Source organism: Strix aluco, chromosome 6 (assembly GCF_031877795.1).
Source record: "Strix aluco isolate bStrAlu1 chromosome 6, bStrAlu1.hap1, whole genome shotgun sequence".
In the NCBI taxonomy this organism is placed as follows: domain Eukaryota; kingdom Metazoa; phylum Chordata; class Aves; order Strigiformes; family Strigidae; genus Strix; species Strix aluco.
Genome location: NC_133936.1, coordinates 43,876,978 through 43,890,304, shown reverse-complemented (window position 1 = coordinate 43,890,304; position 13,327 = coordinate 43,876,978). Strand labels below are relative to the sequence as shown.

At 61.1% G+C, this 13,327-nt stretch overlaps 1 protein-coding gene and 10 non-coding genes across 13 annotated transcripts; 6 read left to right on the top strand and 5 right to left on the bottom strand.

Moving 5' to 3' along the window:
* Nucleotides 1-243: 243 nt before the first annotated feature.
* TRNAP-CGG (transfer RNA proline (anticodon CGG)) lies at nt 244-315 on the top strand. The gene has a single exon. It is a non-coding gene; the product is annotated as a tRNA-Pro (tRNA).
* Nucleotides 316-473: 158 nt separating this feature from the next.
* Nucleotides 474-545, top strand: TRNAA-UGC (transfer RNA alanine (anticodon UGC)). The gene has a single exon. It is a non-coding gene; the product is annotated as a tRNA-Ala (tRNA).
* A 516-nt stretch (nt 546-1,061) lies between these two features.
* Nucleotides 1,062-1,133, top strand: TRNAA-CGC (transfer RNA alanine (anticodon CGC)). Its single transcript has one exon. It is a non-coding gene; the product is annotated as a tRNA-Ala (tRNA).
* A 916-nt stretch (nt 1,134-2,049) lies between these two features.
* TRNAP-AGG (transfer RNA proline (anticodon AGG)) lies at nt 2,050-2,121 on the bottom strand. The gene has a single exon. It is a non-coding gene; the product is annotated as a tRNA-Pro (tRNA).
* Nucleotides 2,122-3,051: 930 nt separating this feature from the next.
* On the bottom strand, nt 3,052-3,123 carry TRNAA-UGC (transfer RNA alanine (anticodon UGC)). The gene has a single exon. It is a non-coding gene; the product is annotated as a tRNA-Ala (tRNA).
* Nucleotides 3,124-3,397: 274 nt separating this feature from the next.
* Nucleotides 3,398-3,469, bottom strand: TRNAP-UGG (transfer RNA proline (anticodon UGG)). Its single transcript has one exon. It is a non-coding gene; the product is annotated as a tRNA-Pro (tRNA).
* A 684-nt stretch (nt 3,470-4,153) lies between these two features.
* Nucleotides 4,154-4,225, bottom strand: TRNAP-AGG (transfer RNA proline (anticodon AGG)). Its single transcript has one exon. It is a non-coding gene; the product is annotated as a tRNA-Pro (tRNA).
* Nucleotides 4,226-5,315: 1,090 nt separating this feature from the next.
* Nucleotides 5,316-5,387, top strand: TRNAA-UGC (transfer RNA alanine (anticodon UGC)). Its single transcript has one exon. It is a non-coding gene; the product is annotated as a tRNA-Ala (tRNA).
* Nucleotides 5,388-6,332: 945 nt separating this feature from the next.
* TRNAP-AGG (transfer RNA proline (anticodon AGG)) lies at nt 6,333-6,404 on the bottom strand. Its single transcript has one exon. It is a non-coding gene; the product is annotated as a tRNA-Pro (tRNA).
* Nucleotides 6,405-6,680: 276 nt separating this feature from the next.
* TRNAS-CGA (transfer RNA serine (anticodon CGA)) lies at nt 6,681-6,762 on the top strand. The gene has a single exon. It is a non-coding gene; the product is annotated as a tRNA-Ser (tRNA).
* Nucleotides 6,763-7,171: 409 nt separating this feature from the next.
* FTCD (formimidoyltransferase cyclodeaminase) lies at nt 7,172-13,327 on the top strand. Of its 3 annotated transcripts, none has more exons than XM_074828330.1 (14): nt 7,172-7,301; nt 8,081-8,264; nt 8,645-8,773; nt 8,962-9,050; nt 9,303-9,482; nt 9,571-9,690; nt 9,990-10,121; nt 10,794-10,855; nt 11,602-11,731; nt 11,861-12,022; nt 12,267-12,310; nt 12,390-12,528; nt 12,932-13,027; nt 13,180-13,327. In XM_074828330.1, the coding sequence occupies exons 1-14, from the start codon at nt 7,248-7,250 to the stop codon at nt 13,264-13,266; spliced, it is 1,608 nt and encodes a 535-aa protein (XP_074684431.1). In that variant the 5' UTR covers nt 7,172-7,247; the 3' UTR covers nt 13,267-13,327. The 3 variants fall into 3 exon arrangements, with proteins under 3 accessions (XP_074684431.1, XP_074684430.1, XP_074684432.1); XM_074828329.1 differs by having other exon boundaries at nt 9,571-9,708; XM_074828331.1 differs by lacking the exons at nt 9,303-9,482; nt 9,571-9,690.

Here is a 13,327-nt window from a genome sequence, read left to right as displayed (position 1 = left end):
AAAAAGGTATGTCTGGGGGAATTTGCTAGTAATCTGGCACTCGCAACTCCTGTCCCTTGTCCCAAAGCCACACTGGCATCCGTGGGGCAGGGGAGAGGGAGATCCTTAGCCCTGGGACCACGTGAAGTGGGTCTCTGAGGGGTGGCAGTGGGAGATGAGGACACCCAGGAACCATCACCCTCTGCCCAAGGCCATGGGTAGATGGAGCACAGGGGCCAAGGGCAGGGAGGATGGTTCTGCCCCGGCTCGTTGGTCTAGGGGTATGATTCTCGCTTCGGGTGCGAGAGGTCCCGGGTTCAACTCCCGGACGAGCCCTCCTTTTGGGCACCCACCTGCCTTCCCTGATGGCATGTGGGGCTGTGATTGGGGCAGCAGTGCCTGGCACAGTGGGGTTATCCCACATCCTGCCTGGGTACAACCTGACTGGGCAGGATGGACCCCCAAGAACTGGCATTGAGGTGCTCCTGGTGCAGGGGGATGTAGCTCAGCGGGAGAGCGCTTGCTTTGCATGTAAGAGGCCCTGGGTTCAACCCCCAGCATCTCCAGCTTTTGCCTCCCCACAATCCACTCTCCATGCCATCTGCGGGACTGGCAGAGCCCCCCAGACCCCTAGAAAAGTTCTGGGGTTGCCTGTGGACATGGCTGGCCTGGGGATGCTGCATCCCCAGCCTGCAGGTGTGCTTGGGGAAAAACACAGCCCCAGGCACACCCTTAGCCCCAAAATTTGGGGGTGGGACAGAGAGAATGGGGGTGCAAAAAGCATGCAGCACCCTGGTTTGTTGGCCTAGGGGTATGATTCTTGCTTAGGCTGTGAGAGGTCCTGGGTTCAGCTCCTGGACAAGCCCTCCTTTTGGGACAACCCCTCCTTTGGGGACTGCATCCCTGCCCCTCTCTGCAGACCCCGTGGAGGAAGGTCAGCCCTGGCATCCCTCAGAAGCCTGCAAATGGCACCCTGTCGGGTGGCCATAAGGGTTCTCTCTGAGCTGACCCCGGTTTTAGCAAGCTTGGACGCTGTTGCTGCGGTGCCAGGGACAGTCCCTAGATAGATATCCCCCAGGAAAGGGGATGTAGCTCAGCGGGAGAGCGCTTGCTTCGCATGTAAGAGGCCCTGGGTTCAACCCCCAGCATCTCCAGCTTTTGTCGCCCTGAAAACGTCCGTAGGAAACATCCCCTTTCTTGCTGCATGGCACATCCTCAAAGCTGATCTCCATCTCTCACCAGGGTTTCTCCCCCTTGCTCCCTGGAATCCTGGTGACTGTTTTCTTTCCCAGCTATCTGTCTCTGCCATCAGGCTTAGCTGTCCACTGGATGTATTGTGGTAGTAGGGGCCACCATCAGCCATCCCCCACTGCCCCGACAGCCCCTTCCCCACCCAGGAGGGGATGAGCCTGGCTATGGCTGAGCCATGTCTCTGCCCATGGGGCTCCAGGGAGCACTTTGCTCCCATCAGTGGTGGGACCATCCCAGCAGAGGGGATGTGGCCAAATTAGGGAGGCCACCTGTCCCCAGCAGCATTGCCCTATCCATGCCCTGTCTGTCCCTGAAGGATCTGTGCCCAGCATCTCCAATTCCCACCATTTCCAGGGCTTTTTCTCCTCAAAATCACCTCCCTCGTTCTTGCCTCTTCGCAGCATCACCCGCTGCCCTCTTCCTCCACGGGGCATCCCCCAAAGCTGATGTCCCACTCTGATGTGGCTTTGTCATCACTTCCAGAAAATCCCTGCCACTACTCCCTTCCCCAGCCCCCCAGAGCTGCTGACCATGGGGCTTTGCAGGCACTGGGTGTCCCTTGGTTGCCTACGGGTGCCAACGGGGCCAGGACAGGGAGGGGGATGGCTCCGGGGCAGAGCAGGGGCCTGATATTCTGGATGCAGCCGCTGGTCAGGGGCTGCCAGTAGCTGTGCCAGGGTGGGAAGAGGAGCTGCTGAGGGAAGCCCAGCTGCAGTGCCATCACCATCGGCACCGCAGCCCTGGGCAGAGCCACCCAGCTGGGGTGTCACCCCATGCGTGCCCAGAGGGGCTGCGGTGGGCAGTGGGTGCCCAAAAGGAGGGCTCGTCCGGGAGTTGAACCCGGGACCTCTCGCACCCTAAGCGAGAATCATACCCCTAGACCAACGAGCCGGGGTGTGCAAGTGCCCGGGCACCCCCATCCTGTGCCGGGCACTGGGGTGCTGGGGGGGCACTGCTGCCCAGGGACACGGTGCCCCAGGAGCCGCTTTGTGGGGCTGGGCCCTGCCCCCAGCCCCTGGGGAGCAGAGCGCGGCTGAGGGGGTGTGTGGGGATGCACCGGCCACCCCAGAGACTTCCCCACTTCCCAGGAAAAGGGGGCAGCAAGGACAGGCTGGGGCAGTGGGTGCTGGGGGTGCACAGGGAGCCCAGCAATGCCCCAGGCTGGGGCTGTGATGGCCTCAAAGAAGAGGGGTCACAGGTTCCCCTGGGGTTTTCCAGGTCTTGCAGAGCCAGAAGAGATGTGGAAACAGCCATTAAGGGGAGTGGGATGGGGAGGTGTGGATCATATTGCTGAGATGCCATGTGTCTCGCCATCATGGCCCTGTGCCTTGTCTGATGTCTGGAGAGCAGAGGGGAGGGAGAGGGCAGTGCCCTGGGGCTGCCTCCACCTGCGCTGTGCACCGTTTGGCCTGTGCGGTGCCTGGGTCTGGGCTCCTCTGTGTCCCTCCTGCACACCCCATCTTGTTGGTCTAGGGGTATAATTCCCACTTAGAATGCGAGAGGTCCCAGGTCCAACTCCCAGATGAGCCCTCCTTTTGGGTACCCACCACACTTCTCCCACCCAGCTGCTCCCACCACCACCAAAACTCACCCCAAGAGACACCCTGAGCCCCGTAGGGAAGGGACACAAGGTGCCCCCACACCCCGCAGTGCCCTGGCAGGGGAGGGAAAGGGCCTTGGGCATTCTGTGCAGGCTGCGGGTGCCAAGAAGCATCCCCAGGAGAGCAGTGCCTGCAGGCACCCCTGAGATTTCCTAAGGGGTTTGAGGGCCTCTGCCAGCCTCACAGCTGTCAGGGAGAAGGGGTCTGGGGAGACAAAAACTGGAGATGCTGGGGGTTGAACCCAGGGCCTCTTACATGCAAAGCAAGCGCTCTCCCACTGAGCTACATCCCCTCTGCATGGGCAGGGGTGGGGGCCTGGGGAAATCCCCTGAACCCCCCACTGCTTCCCCACTGCCCACCTTGCTCTGCTCCAGGGCCATGACACCAAAACCAGACCCTCGGGGTGGGGCACTCACTGCCAGATCTTGGGGGTCCCTCCTGCCCACAGGGACGCAGCCAGGCAGGCCGTGGCACTGAGCCCTCTGTGCTGGACACTGCTGCCCTCGACATGCCCCAGCTGGGCCATGGTTGCAGGAACTGCTGGGGAAGGTGGGTGCCCAAAAGGAGGGCTCGTCCGGGAGTTGAACCCGGGACCTCTCGCACCCAAAGCGAGAATCATGCCCCTAGACCAACGAGCCAGGGCGCTGTACCCCCTTGTGCCCCCAGCCCCTGTGCTCCACGCAGATTTGGGGTCTTGGGGGCAGCTGAGGGGGTGTGTGACTCTCGGCACACTCTGGGAGCAGGGGGGTCCCTCTGGCCATCCCTGATCAGTGGATGCAGCAGCTGCAGGTGGCCACGGGACATTAGTGCCCAGCATCTCCAATTCCCACCATTTCCAGGGCTTTTTCTCCTCAAAATCACCTCCCTGGCTCTTGCCAAGGTTGACACGGCTGGTGCTTTGCAGCATCACCCACCTCCATCTTCCTCCACGGGGCATCCCCCAAAGCTGATGTCCCACTCTGATGTGGCTTTGTCATCACTCCCAGAAAATCCCTGCCACTGCTTCCTTCCCCAGCCCCCCAGAGCTGCTGACCATGGGGCTTTGCAGGCACTGGGTGTGCCTTGGTTGCCCACGGGTGCCAACGGGGCCAGGACAGGGAGGGGGATGGCTCCGGGGCAGAGCAGGGGCCTGATATTCTGGATGCAGCCGCTGGTCAGGGGCTGCCAGTAGCTGTGCCAGGGTGGGAAGAGGAGCTGCTGAGGGAAGCCCAGCTGCAGTGCCATCACCATCGGCACCGCAGCCCTGGGCAGAGCCACCCAGCTGGGGTGTCACCCCATGCGTGCCCAGAGGGGCTGCGGTGGGCAGTGGGTGCCCAAAAGGAGGGCTCGTCCGGGAGTTGAACCCGGGACCTCTCGCACCCTAAGCGAGAATCATACCCCTAGACCAACGAGCCGGGGTGTGCAAGTGCCCGGGCACCCCCATCCTGTGCCGGGCACTGGGGTGCTGGGGGGGCACTGCTGCCCAGGGACACGGTGCCCCAGGAGCCGCTTTGTGGGGCTGGGCCCTGCCCCCAGCCCCTGGGGAGCAGAGCGCGGCTGAGGGGGTGTGTGGGGATGCACCGGCCACCCCAGAGACTTCCCCACTTCCCAGGAAAAGGGGGCAGCAACGACAGGCTGGGACAGAGGGAGCTGGGGGTGCACAGGCCAGGAGGGACACAGACCCCTGCAAATGTTTTCCAAGTTTTGCACCCTGGCACAGGTGGGGTCAGTGGCATTTCCCTGAGATGCTGAGTGGAGTCCCTTGCATCGCCCTGTGCCTTGTCCCTGGGCGAGCTGGGGGAGCTGATGTGCAGAGAGCAGAGGGGAGGCAGAGGGCAGCCCCCACCTGCGCTGGGCACGGCTTGGCCTGTGCGGTACCCGGGGCCATGGGGCCATGGGCGTCAGGAGCTGGGCTGGGTCCCCTCTGCGCATCCCATCTCCTTGGTAGGGGCATGATTCTCGCTTAGGGTGCGAGAGATCCCCAGTCTAAGCCCCGGACGAGCCCTCCTTTAGGGCAGCACTGCCGGGCACGGCCTGTGTGGGGACAGACGGGTCACAGATGGGGCGACGCTGCCCGGCACAGGGGGGACGGGCGGCTTCCCCAGGTCAGCCACGTCCCCTCTGGTGGGCCAGTCCTGCCAGTGCCGGGAGCGAGGTGCTGGCCGTGGCCCTGTGGTGAGAGGCAGAGGTCAGGCACAGGCAGTGTGGTCCCCATGTGGGTGGGGAAGGGTCTGTCGGGGCAGTGGGGGATGTGAGAGCGTGTGTGGGCTGTCAAGCACATCCCCAGTGGGCAGGTGTGCGTGGGGGCTGTGTGCAGAAAAGCGTGTCCCTGGCGTGCTCCTGTGTCGACGCGGCAGTGAGAGGTCCGTCAGCGGCCCCATGGCCCAGGAGGGCCACGCAGTGTCCAGAAAGGCCTGAAGGGCACGGTGAGCAGCTGCAGGAGGTTGGGGAAGTGAGAGGTATTTTGTGGGAGTGATGAGAAAGGCAGGTGAGAGGGTGTTTCAGGGGGATGTAGCTCAGCGGGAGAGCGCTTGCTTTGCATGTAAGAGGCCCTGGGTTCAACCCCCAGCATCTCCAGCTTTTGCTCTCCCAGACGCCCCTCCCTGCTGGCTGCGGGGCTGGCAGAGCCCCAACAGCCCTTAGAAAAGCTCTGGGGCTGCCTGCAGGCACAGGTGTCCTGGGAATGCTTCCTGGCACCCACGGCCTGCGGGGAAATGCCTGTGGCCATTTCCCTCCCCTGCCAGGGCACTGCGGGGTGTGGGGGCACCTGGTGTCCTGTGTCTATGGGGCTCAGGGTGTCTCTTGGGGTGAGTTTTGGTGGTGGTGGGAGCAGCTGGGTGGGAGGAGGGTGGTGGGTTCCCAAAAGGAGGGCTCATCTGGCAGTTGGACCTGGGATTCTCGCACCCTAAGTGAGAATCATACCCCTAGACCAACGAGCCGGGGTGTGCAAGTGTTCAGGCACCCCCATCCTGTGCCGGGCACTGGGGTGCTGGGGGGGCACTGCTGCCCAGGGACACGGTGCCCCAGGAGCCGCTTTCTGTGGCTGGGCCCTGCCCCCAGCCCCTGGGGAGCAGAGCGCGGCTGAGGGGGTGTGTGGGGATGGACCGGCCACCCCAGAGACTTCCCCACTTCCCAGGAAAAGGGGGCAGCAAGGACAGGCTGGGGCAGTGGGAGCTGGGGGTGCACAGGGAGCCCAGCAATGCCCCAGGCTGGGGCTGTGATGGACTCGGAGCAGGAGGGTCACCGGTTCCCCTGGGGTTTTCCAGGTCTTGCAGAGCTGGGAGAGGTGAGGAAAGAGCCAGTTGTTGGGGAGGTGTGTAGGACCATGTTGCTGAGCTGCCACGTGGCTCGCCATCATGACCCTGTGCCTTGTCTGATGTCTGGAGAGCAGAGGGGAGGGAGAGGGCAGCCGCCACCTGTGCTGGGCACGGCTTGGGCTGTGCAGTGTCTGCGGCCGTGGGGTAGAGGAGCTGGTCTGGGTCCCCCCTGTGTACCCCATCTCGTGGTGGGTGCCCAAAAGGAGGGCTCGTCCGGGAGTTGAACCCGGGACCTCTCGCACCCTAAGCGAGAATCATACCCCTAGACCAACGAGCCGGGGTGTGCAAGTGTCCAGGCACCCCCATCCTGTGCCGGGCACTGGGGTGCTGGGGGGGCACTGCTGCCCAGGGACACGGTGCCCCAGGAGCCGCTTTGTGGGGCTGGACCCTGCCCCCAGCCCCTGGGGAGCAGAGCGGGGCTGAGGGGGTGTGTGGGGACGCACCGGCCACCCCAGAGACTTCCCCACTTCCCAGCACAACGGGGTGCCCGGGGGTGCCCGGGGGGTGATGGGGGGTGGGGGGCAGGTGTCCCCCCGGGGAGCACAAGGCTGTGGCTGTGATGGCCGAGGGGTGAAGGCGTTGGACTCGAAATCCAATAGGGTTTCCCTGCGCAGGTTCGAATCCTGCTCACAGCGAGAGCTTTTACCCGCCGCCCTGGTACCCACGCTGGGCATCCTGAGGAGCAGCTGTTTTCCCCCACCATCACGGAGTGCTGGTGTTCCTGTTGCTGTGCCTTTGGCAGGAGCAGGCTGTCCCTTCAGGTAGCCACAGCATGTTGCTGCGTGCAGCAGATCCTTTTTTTCATGTGGCATCACCTTCTAGCAACTGGCGCTTGTATTTAATTAGTGTTACAGGCTGTCCCTGGTAAGCAGGCAGAGCCCTTGCGCCTGGAGTTGCTCCAGGCATGGAAGGGTTAGTACCATGCTGTTTATCCAAGACCCTTTCTGACTCCTGGCCATCGATCAATGCAGTTAATGAGAAACCCTGGCTTGGGGAAGAGGCAAGGGGTGGTGTGTCCTGGGAGTATTTTGCTCTGCAGTGGGACGGGAAAGGGCAGGCAAACCCACAGGGTGTGAGGAGCCAAGCGTGGGACTGCGGGGTGCAGACAGGCCCTGGGACCATGGCCAAGCTGGTGGAGTGCGTCCCCAACTTCTCGGAGGGGAATAACAAGGAGGTGAGGGAGCGCGTGGAGGGGCTGAGGGGTGGGCGATGCCAGGGTGCAGATGGCTGGGCTGCCTCAGCGGAGTGGCCGTGCAGGCAGCACCCACTGCCAAACTCTGCCCTGCCTCTTTTGAAGTGCTGTGCACCTTTCCCTGCCTGGCTAATGCCAAAAATGCCCAAAGGCAGCCCCTGCTGAGGTGGGGGCTCAAAGACACCCCATCCCCACAGCCTGCAGGTTGCTGTAACACCAGGGCTTGATGTGGTCTGGCATACCCCCTTAGAGAAGTATCACTTGCAGTTGTTGTGCCGAATGACACTGTCTGGGTTAATGGGATCTGTCCTGGTCATCAGCCCTAGGCTGAACTTTGGCCCTGCTGGGGACAGGGGAGTTCAGTAAACCCAAAATTGCAGTAAAACCACTGCTTCCCCCAGGGAACAAGTTTTGCAGAACCAAATATTTTTGAATCTGGTAGGGGACGGTATCCTCAGGATTAAAAATCTGTGATGGCTCTCTCCAACCTGCAGCAGCAACCAGGTGTATCTCCCCCACCACAGCGGGTTTGGGGCTTGCTGGCAGCCATAGGTGCCCCAAATCCCCTGGGTATGAGTGGGATGCTCGTTCCTTTGCATCACAGGGCTGCATCCCCACTGATCTGATCATGGGGTCGTCCCTGACCCCAGTGTGGGTGGGAAGGGGGAGAGCTGAGAAAAGGTGTCCCTCACCTTGCGAAGCTGGGGCTGTGTCAGGGATCTGGCTGACTCAGCTTCTTGCCCCCATCTGCTGTCTGGCAGGTGATCGATGCGCTGGGGCAGGCCATCTCCCAGACGCCGGGCTGCGTGCTGCTGGACGTGGACGCCGGTGCCTCCACCAACCGCACTGTCTACACCTTTGTGGGCTCCCCTGAGGCCATCATTGAAGGGGCACTGAACGCGGCCCGCATGGCTGGGCAGCTCATTGACATGAGCCGGCACACGGGTGAGCTTGGGGGTGGTGTGGGAGCTGATGTGGCATGGAGCATCCCTTGACTGTGGTGTGTAGTTGGCTCTGGCTGCATCTTGCATGGCTGGAGCTAAAATCAGCTGCTGGTGGCCAAGCACAGCACGTTACTGCACCTGCAGCAAGCAGCGCTGCCAGGATGGATGCTGGTGGGACTGTGCAAAGCTCTTGCTCATCCTCCCAACCCAGAGAGGCTTAATGTCTCCTGTCCTTGGGCTGGAGTAGACATTACTGCCACAAACTCAACTTTCCTTGTGGTGGCAGTGTCCAATCTGCAGAAGAAGCTGGGAAAGGGTCATCCTCCCTCCTTGTCTGCTTGCTCTTCCCAGCTCCCATCCTTGTATCTGCCCTGTCACCAGGTGAACATCCTCGCATGGGAGCCCTGGACGTCTGCCCCTTCGTGCCGGTGATGAACGTCAGCATGGAGGAGTGCGTCACCTGCGCCCACATCTTTGGGCAGCGCTTGGCAGCAGAGCTGGGGGTGCCTGGTGAGTGGGGCCAGGAACCTCTGCCTGTGCATCCGACCCTGCATGCTTCCAGCTGTGGAGAAACCACATACCTTTTGCAAAAGCTTAACCAAATGGGGTTTGCTCCCAAATGGGCAAAACCAGACCTTGCTAGACGACGTGCCACCAGCCCCTGCCCGGCAGTGCTCAACCCCAGCTTTGTCTTGCAGTTTACCTGTATGGAGAGGCAGCACGGGAGGAGAGCAGGAAAGCCCTGCCTGCCATTCGCGCTGGCGAGTATGAGGCGCTCCCTGAGAAGGTGAGCCTGGCAGCACCCGACTGGGTGGCATGGGCTGGGCAGAGCCAAGCTGCAGCTTCCCGGCTTCAGGGAGAGTGACAGGGGCTGGCATAGTCCCTTTGCACTGAGAGGAGCTGATGAAACACTTTGGGTGATGCTGAACATGGAGGTGATCGTGGTAGATGCCAGCTGGGAAGAGAGATGTTGCCCCTGGGAGGGGGTCTCATGCTGCTCAGTGGTGCCAGCCCATGCACTCTCCTCCCTCCTCCCCAGCTTGCTAAACCAGAGTGGGCTCCCGATTTTGGGCCCCCAACCTTTGTCCCCCGGTGGGGGGCCACGGTGACGGGTGCGCGGACCTTCCTTATCGCGTACAACATCAACCTGCTGTGCACCAAGGAGCTGGCTCACCGCATCGCCCTCAACCTCCGTGAGCAGGGTCGTGGCGCTGACCAGGTACCCCCATGCCAGCGGCATGCCGGGAGCTGATCTGCTTGCCCCTGCACCTCCTGGGCCATGCCTTGACCATGGCAGTTCTTGGCAGCCCGGGCGCTTGAAGAGGGTGCAGGGCATCGGCTGGTATTTGGAGGAAGAGAATATAGCCCAGGTTTCGACGAACCTGCTGGACTTTCAGACCACGCCGCTCCATGCTGTCTACGAGGAGGTCTGTCGAGATGCAGAGGTGGGTGGCGCAGGGCAGCATGCCATGCTTGTTTCAATGGGGACTTCACAGAGGATGTCTCCCTCCAAATTCTCCTTCCCATCCCCAGGTCAGGCTCTGCTTTATCTCATGCTCAGCTCAGCCAAGCTCAGCAACTTGTTGGTAGCCCCCAGCTCCTCCATTGAAGGCTCTTCCATGAGCTCCCTATGTCCTAGGAAGGGATGAGGACCACCAGGCTGGGGTAGTAGTGGTAGCAGGGCAGGTGGCTCTGGAGACAGTTATGTTTCTGATGTCCTTTGCAGGCACTGAATCTCCCTGTGGTGGGGTCCCAGCTGGTGGGGCTTGTCCCCAAGAAGGCCATGCTGGACACAGCTGAGTTTTACATCAAGAAGGAAAAACTTTTCATCCTGGAAGAGGAACAGAAGATCAGGCTGGTAATGTGGCTCCTCCTGGTACTAAGGGGGAGGGTTGGATCATGAGAGTCACACTGCCCACCCCCCAAGCCTCCCAAAGTAGCACTGAGCAGAGATGTGGGACCATGGCAGACCCTAGGCCTGACACTTGTCTCCAGGAATGGTGCCTGGCAAGCTGTGAGGGCACAGCAAGTGGGAAAAGTTGCTTTATTGTCCTGAGGATGCTGAGATGCTCAGGAAGCAGAGAGCCCATCTCATGAGGACAGAGTGTGGGCCGCAGCTGCCCAGCTTGCCTGCAGGGAGGGCAGAAGGGGAAGGAGACCTCCCCAGAGCTCAAGGACAGTGCGTGGCATTATGGGCAACTGCCCCAGGACCAGTGTAAGCTGGAAAGGAGGAATCAGGCTCTGCTTTTCAGCTGCTGGAGGGAGGGACTTTTCCACCCTATGGGGAACATGCTAGATAAGAGCAAGGTAATTATTTATTGGTGCAGTTTCCAGTCATTTGTAGGTGGCCGCACACCGCCCCCAAGTCTGAGATGGGATGGGCTGGTGACGCCAGTCGTCCTTTCCCCGGGTGGTGGCCTGAGCAACTCTGTCCTAGGGCTGGATCACCCATGGTTAATTAACAGCAGGGAATGAGGATGCAACAGGACTTATCGTGACAGGGCTGACGCCGTGATGCTCCTCCTTGCAGGTGATCAGCCGGCTGGGCCTGGACTCCCTGTCTCCGTTTCACCCCCGGGAGCGCATCATCGAGTAGGGACCCCCATCCTGCTTCTCATGATGGTGCCCACCCCTGCCCAGATGGGGGGATCCCACTGCCTGCATCTCGCACTCAGCTTGTTTTGGGAGTGGTGCCTGCACCCAGCTCCTCTTCACACCCAGGGTTTGCCAGGTGTTGGGCAGGCATGGTGTGGTTCCTGCTCCCAAATGCTGATGGCGATCAATGAGGAGTGGGGGGATCCCAGGTCACTCGAACAGGCTGGGGGAGCAGGTTTCATGGCCAGACTTGAGCATGTACACGTTAAATCCTCCACCCCAGCCCGAATTTCACTGCCTCCAGCTCACATGCTGCCCTCCAAGGAGAGACGCCGTGCTGCAGCGCCCAGTGTAAAACACATGTCTGCCAGGGGAGAGGAAGGGAAATCCACCCATGCCAAGGTGAAAACAGGACATGCACTTTAAGTCCTTGTCATTGTCCCCTGGGGATGTGGCTGCAGGCATGTTTCTGTCCCACCAAATGCTGTTTGCATGAGCCCACCCTGCCTAATGCTGAGCAATGCCCTGCCCCCCCTTGTCCATCTGTCCCTGGGTCTCCTTGTCCTCTCCCTGACCCTTATGCTGTGTTTTTTTGAGCTAGTCCCCTTCTCAGCCACCTGCAGAGCCAAGGGGTGAATGAAAACCTGTTGGAGAGGGCAGTGCCGGGTGAGAAGGGACCAGCTGGTGATGGTGGGTATCCCTGAACCTGGGGGGCTCTGACCCACGGGGCCACTGTGCTGCAGGTACCTGGTGCAGGCAGGAGAGGTGGACAGGGGGCTGGTGGCCAAGCCACTGGGTGCCTTTGTGCGAGCAGTTGGTGGCAGGTCGGCAGCACCGGGAGGAGGCTCCGTGTCCGCAGCTGCGGCTGCCCTGGTATGTCCCCCATGCCAGGGTGGGGTCCCTGCCTCCCTGGGGGGTCCTCTGGGTGTGCTGAGCCCCTGAGAGGAGTTGCCACGGTGGTAGCTGTGTCTCACCAGAGGATTTACCACTGTGCCCTTTCAGGGAGCGGCGCTGGGCTGCATGGTGGGGCTGATGAGCTATGGGAAGCGGCAGTTTGAGGAGCTGGACCCCATCATGAGGAAGTTGATCCCCCCTTTCCACCAGGCCATGGATGAGCTGGTGGCCATGGTAGACACTGACTCCTGTGCCTTCAGCAGCTACATGGTGAGGTCCCACTGTTGGCAGATGTCCCATGGGGAAGTGGAGGGCTTTCCAGGTGGGAGGGAGGCCAGCATCACTGCACCCCAGTGTCCTTAGAGTCAGGGCCTAAGCCAGGGCCAGGGGAAGGGACATCATCACCTAAAGAAGTGCAAGACTATGGGAGCTATTGGGTCTGCTCTGATCCCTGATGCAAGGCAAACAGGATCTTGAAGCAAATGGCAGAAAATCTGCTTTTCTTCACCTGCAGGAAGCTATGAAGCTGCCAAAAAGCACCCCTGAAGAGCGGGAGAGGTAAGCTGGGCTGGTGAGGACTTGCAGACTGGGGGACCATGGCCACCCAGCGCTCACTCCGGGGCTGTTCCCCTCCCAGACGCACAGCTGCCATGCAACAGGGGCTGAAGACAGCCGTGAAGGTGCCCTGTGCCCTGGCAGAGAAGGTGAGCGGTCTCTGGCCTGCTCTGAAGGAGCTGGCACGCCACTGCAACCTGGCCTGCAAATCCGACATCCAGGTATGGCCCTGGGCTCACACACTGCCCTGGCTGGGGTTTTGGAGCCTGCCAGGCTCACCTCTTTTCCCTGAAAGGTGTCCCATTGTGTCCTGACCTCCAGGATGCATCTCTCTAGCCACGCTTCCCAAACTGGCCAGTGGTTTCCACCCACTAACTTGTTGGCAGCTTGCAACCCTTGTAGACAAGTTGACCTTCAATAGCCCTTGCCTGAGTTTTCCTGCCTGTGTGGCAAGGCAATGAATGGTTCCCACTTTACATCCTGAAAATACCGTGTTGGAAGGTGTTGCATGGCACTGGATGACGGAGGGTGGGAGCCCTGCAGTGTAAGGGTCTGCCCTGCTGCAGGATCGTATGCTGGTGCTCCGGTGCAGCAGGAGAGCTTCCCACAAGCCTCTTTTCCTAGGTGGGAGCCAAAATGCTGGAAGCAGCTGCGTTCGGAGCTTACTTCAATGTCATGATCAACCTCAAAGACATAACGGATGAGAAGTTCAAGCTTGTGGTAAGCAGGGGCCACGCATGTGCCCCATCCCTGGTAGCAGAATGCCCAGGCACCCCGTCCCTTTGCCACCAGCAGGATGCATGGGGTGGACGGTGGACAGCTCTCCTGTCCTGTCAAGTGGCAAACAATGCATCTTCTCCCTCCCTGCGCAGATGTCACAGAAGGTCTCTGGGCTGCTGGAGGAGGCGAAGCGAGGCTCGGCGCTTGTGCTGGAGCTGCTGGAGAAGCGAGCAGCCTGAGAGGGGCTCGTGAATGGACTGGGGGCTCTGCAGTGGCAAATACAGATGGGAAACACACTCA

Bases quoted from the DNA above. Each gene is read 5' to 3' on its own strand.
- FTCD (XM_074828329.1), top strand. From the start codon at position 7,248: ATGGCCAAGCTGGTGGAGTGCGTCCCCAACTTCTCGGAGGGGAATAAC. The intron at 8,774-8,961 runs GTGAGTGGGGCC...TTTGTCTTGCAG, and splicing joins AGCAGAGCTGGGGGTGCCTG to TTTACCTGTATGGAGAGGCA. The intron at 9,483-9,570 runs GTACCCCCATGC...AGTTCTTGGCAG, and splicing joins AGGGTCGTGGCGCTGACCAG to CCCGGGCGCTTGAAGAGGGT.